The sequence below is a fragment of the Akebia trifoliata genome, chromosome 1, assembly GCF_017979445.1.
Source record: "Akebia trifoliata isolate Shusen 1 chromosome 1, ASM1797944v1, whole genome shotgun sequence".
In the NCBI taxonomy this organism is placed as follows: domain Eukaryota; kingdom Viridiplantae; phylum Streptophyta; class Magnoliopsida; order Ranunculales; family Lardizabalaceae; genus Akebia; species Akebia trifoliata.
In genome coordinates, this window is record NC_141375.1 from 15,143,850 (window position 1) to 15,148,343 (window position 4,494).

The following is a 4,494-nucleotide window of genomic DNA, read 5'->3' on the forward strand; positions in this document are numbered from 1 at the left end:
CTGATCGTTCTCCGTCCCTTCTTCTTTTCAAACCCTAGCTGCGTTGTACAACAAGATCAAGTAAGGTTCATGGATTAGTAAGTATCCTCCCACTCTTCTTATCCTCTGTTTCTTCTTTGTTTGATTTATTTAACTAAATTTGATTATGTTTCTTGTCCAATTGTTCATTATTTTGTTTTTGTGCAATTACTTCTCTATCATTTTCACTTAATTAGCCCTAATTTATTTAGATAATTTAGCAGGAAAAAAATCCTGCTAATCCCCTCAAGTTAAAAAAGCTGGCATTGTCTTTCACGTAAAGCGTCGTCGTTGATTTCGCTTTACACTACAGGCATCATAAGTACATATGAAAAGTAGACAAAGATAACGAAAATCAATAGAACTGGTTGACTCGGTCGAGTTTTCAAAAGATTGGTAGAGATGCCTTGGATCTTGGACGAGTCAGCCACGGTGAGGAAGATTCACATGGTTTTGAAATCCGGTTACTTGACTCGCCTCAGCACACATTGAGACCAAGTTTTTTTTTTTTTTTAAAGATACATTGAGACCAAGTTGAATAAGACGTGTCAAGCCCTTTTATATCGCCTTAAAATGGATTTTAAAGTACATCTTTATATTTCAGTAATATTTCATTTTTTATATATTATAAACTGGATTAATAAATGTTATAAAATGTTTTTTTTTAATAAAATACAAATATTTATTTTCAAAATTAATTTATTTATATGAAAAAAAATCAAAATCAGTTGATTCGGCCAGATTTTGAAAATATCGGCTGATTCATCTCGACTTCGAGTGAGTTTTGAAACCATGTTTCGCTCTCAAAATGCTAGAAGAAAGAGCGTTGTGGTCTCAATACAGTAAGATTTGACCACCTTTCTTGACCTCCACATGAAAGGGGAAATATGCATGTTTATCTGTTTGCTCCAATTTCTTGGTTGTCATAATTCGTTTTTGATAGATCCCAGTCTCAGATTCGTGTACTATAGCAATTGATTACAAAAAGGCTCTTAAGTGAGAACAGACCACACAAAGAAATTGAGTTAAAAAATGCTTCTTTGTTTATTCATGTCCATGAGCACTAAATACAAATAAATCTAACAAACTTTCAGCATCTGACGCCGAACTAAAGGTCCTTAACACCATAATGAAATAAATTAAAATAATAAAAATTAACAAAAGTGACAATCAATGCAACTACTTTGCATTTATTTCTTCTACCACTACTTAAGACTTGTTCCTGCACGTGGTTGTTAATCCCTCATATTTTCTTGGCCAGAAAAGGATAGAAATTTGACTATGAAATGAACCCACAACCACTTGAAGGGTACGTGTCTTCATACCTGATATTTTGGATTTCTTATGATGACACGTTGCGAACGTCGTGGCCCATTCCAAGTCTTATCATTACTTCCCCCTCCAAGTGGACGCTTGCCGTCAAGGTCCAAGTTGGGAAACTACTTCAGAAGCTCTTCAGTGCTTTCCCACATAACATCTTCCATAGCCAGCATACGCCACTTGACTAAACTTTCTTCACTAAACTTAGTCCCACGTTTAACCCAGCTAGTGTCCAGTATGTCTTCGGGCTCAATCACAAGTGTACCCTCATATGAAAGTGGCGGAAGTTCTGAACTAGTCACGGAACCATCTCCAAGCTTCTTTTTTAGCAATGATACATGAAAAATTGGGTGCAGGCGCACACTGTCGGGCAGCTGCAGTTTATATACGACGGCTCTCACTCTCTCCTTGATCGGATATGGTCCATAGTATTTCCTTGCAAGCTTCTGATGAGCATGTCGAAAAGCTGCTTGTTGGTGATAAAACTGTAGTTTGAGGAAAACAAGGTAGCCTTCTTGAAATGTAACATCTCGTCGGCCAAGATCTGCTATTTGCTTCGTTCTATTCCTTGCTGCCACCAAGTTTTCCTTGAGCTGTTTCAACAATGCACCTCTAGTTGCTAGACTATGATCAACTTCATCAACAGGGGAAGATCCCATCGAATACACTGGAATAACAAGGGGATGTCACCCATAAAGAGCTTGGAATGGGGTCATGCTTGTAGAAGAGTGATAAGCAGTATTGTACCACAACTTAGCCAAGGTAGAAATGTACCCCATTGGTGTGGTTGTTGGTGAATGAAACAACGCAGATATTGTTCCACACAGCAATTGACGACTTCAAACTGGCCATTAGTTTGAGGATGGTAGGCAGAACTCATCTTGAGTTGTGTACCTGACATTTTAAAAAATACCTGCCAGAACTTGCTGATAACAATGGGGTCCCTATCACTGACAATAGACCGTGGCATTCCATATAGTTTCACAATGCCCTCAACAAATTTTTTCGCTACCACCTTTGCTGTAAATGGATGAGATAAGGGCAGAAAATGTGTATTTACTGAGACGATCAACGATCAATAAAATGGTGTTTTGACCATGGGACGAGGGCAACCCTTCAATAAAATCCATAGTAATTTCGTCCCACACATGGCAAGGGATAGGAAGTGGTTGGAGGAGTCCTGTTGGAGAGAGATTATCAGTTTTATTTCTTTGGCAAACTTCACACGATTGAACATACTCCTTGACTGTACGGTGCATGGAAGGCCAATAGAATTGTTGTGCTAGCCTCTTGAATGTACGTAAAACACCTGAGTGACCCCCTATTCTTGTATCATGGAATTCTTTAAGCAGTTGGTGAATCAATGGTGTGTTGGGTGGCATTATTACCCGAGTCTAGTAAAAGACTAACCCGTCCTGCCAAGAGTAAGGCTTTCTCGGATTATTGTGAGCTAATTGACATAAGCGGTTCATATATGGATGATCTTTAGTTACCGGCTTAATGTCGTCCCACAGCTCAACATGCGGTACAAAGAAAGCATTAAGAATAGGACTCCCCGAGACCCGAGACAGTGCATAAGCCGTTGAATTTTCACTGCCTGGACGGTACACAATCTCATAGTCGTAACCCAGCAGCTTTGCCACCCAATTTTGTTTTTCTGGAGTCCCAATACGTTGCTCCATGAAATACTTGAGACTACGTTGATATGTCTGAATGAAAATTTTCCTGCCAAGTAAATTTGTTCTCCAAGTATGCACCGCCTGTAGGATTGCTAACATTTCTTTGGCGTAGGTAGACCAAGAACGTTTGGCAACTCCTAGGGCCCGACTCATAAAGGCGATTGGTCGGCCTTGTTGGGTGAGTACAGCACCAATTCCTTCTCCAGAGGCGTCAGTCTCTATATAAAGGGCTTATTGAAGTTCGGCATGGCCAAAATGGGAGTGGTTGTCATGGTTTCCTTGAGCTTGAGGAAGGTGATATGTGCTACAATGAATAACATGCCAACTACAAGTGCAGATGTGTGCCAACTGGAAGTGCAGATGTGGAGAAGATCTAGTCAAGTAGGATTTAGTCAAGTTTGTTGTTAAGCTGTTAGCAAAAGGTCAAGTTTGTTAAGTTGTTAAGCTGTTAGCAGAATAAGCTCAAGTTGTGCTGATTTTCAGCCTAAGTGATAGTAGTCCTATTTTCCAGCTTAGTAGTTGTATTTTTGTTTAGGAGTTAAGGCTATTTAAGTAGTCAAAAGTATGGAATAAAACATATTAATTTTTCAGAATCCTTATTCTTCCTAACACAATTCTGTTCTCCTTCTTCTCTACCCAAAATTCATCCATATCAGTGGCATCAGAGCCATACGATCATGGACACCCGTGGCAAATCAAATGCAGAATTCCGTAATGATGTCACTGAAATTTTGGCACGACATGAATCCAGCTTCGATAAGGTTCTTGCTGCCTTACAAACAGTGTTGACAGAACTACAAGCTCTACGAGCCAACCGAGGCTCTCAACCCGACGTTAACCCGTTCGCTTCAGGTGAAACCTCACACTCACCAACTAGGGGTCGTCCCAACACCAACAATGGTCATCTTAATCATGGACTCAAGTTGTCATTTCCAAAGTTCAATGGCGAAGACCCGAATGGCTGGATCTACAAGGCCGAACAATATTTTGATTTCCAAAATATTGTGCCTCCCCAACAAGTTCAGCTGGCCTCCTTCCATCTAGAGGGCATCATCGCCTTACAGTGGCACAGGTGGTTGACAATTTCGTGGACCACTCACATGGGATGAGTTCACCAAAGCTATACTACTCTATTTTGGCCCAACAGATTATGAGGATCCATCAGAAGCTTTGACTCGTCTTAAACACACCTCCACTGTGGCAGCTTATCAAGAAGCCTTCGAAAACCTCTCCCACCAAGTTGACAACCTGCCTGAAAGTTTTCTAATTGGTTGTTTTATTGCAGGACTTCGAGATGACATTCGCCTCGATGTCAAAAGTAAACAACCTCGAACCTTGGCAGATACCATAGGTGTGGCTCGGCTGATCGAGGAAAGAAACCAATTACAACGAAAATCCAACCAGCAATTTTGATCTCAATTTACTTTAGCAATACAGAAGGCACCATCCCACCCAACAGCTGGAGTGCTCGGACCTT

General features: G+C 40.4%; 1 protein-coding gene across 1 annotated transcript; it reads right to left on the reverse strand.

The window, feature by feature from the left end:
* Nucleotides 1–1,457: 1,457 nt before the first annotated feature.
* Nucleotides 1,458–3,170, reverse strand: LOC147410763 (uncharacterized). Its single transcript, XM_086424176.1, has 3 exons — nucleotides 2,832–3,170; nucleotides 2,233–2,353; nucleotides 1,458–2,005 (listed from the first exon to the last, which is right to left on the reverse strand). Exons 1-3 carry the CDS (start codon nucleotides 3,168–3,170, stop codon nucleotides 1,458–1,460), a joined length of 1,008 nt encoding a protein of 335 aa, XP_086280302.1.
* Nucleotides 3,171–4,494: the final 1,324 nt, after the last annotated feature.

Bases quoted from the DNA above. Each gene is read 5' to 3' on its own strand.
- LOC147410763 (XM_086424176.1), bottom strand. From the start codon at position 3,170: ATGAGTCGGGCCCTAGGAGTTGCCAAACGTTCTTGGTCTACCTACGCC. The intron at 2,354-2,831 runs GTAACTAAAGAT...TTTACAGCAAAG, and splicing joins TGTGGGACGACATTAAGCCG to GTGGTAGCGAAAAAATTTGT. The intron at 2,006-2,232 runs GTACACAACTCA...TTGTTATTCCAG, and splicing joins GGTATTTTTTAAAATGTCAG to TGTATTCGATGGGATCTTCC.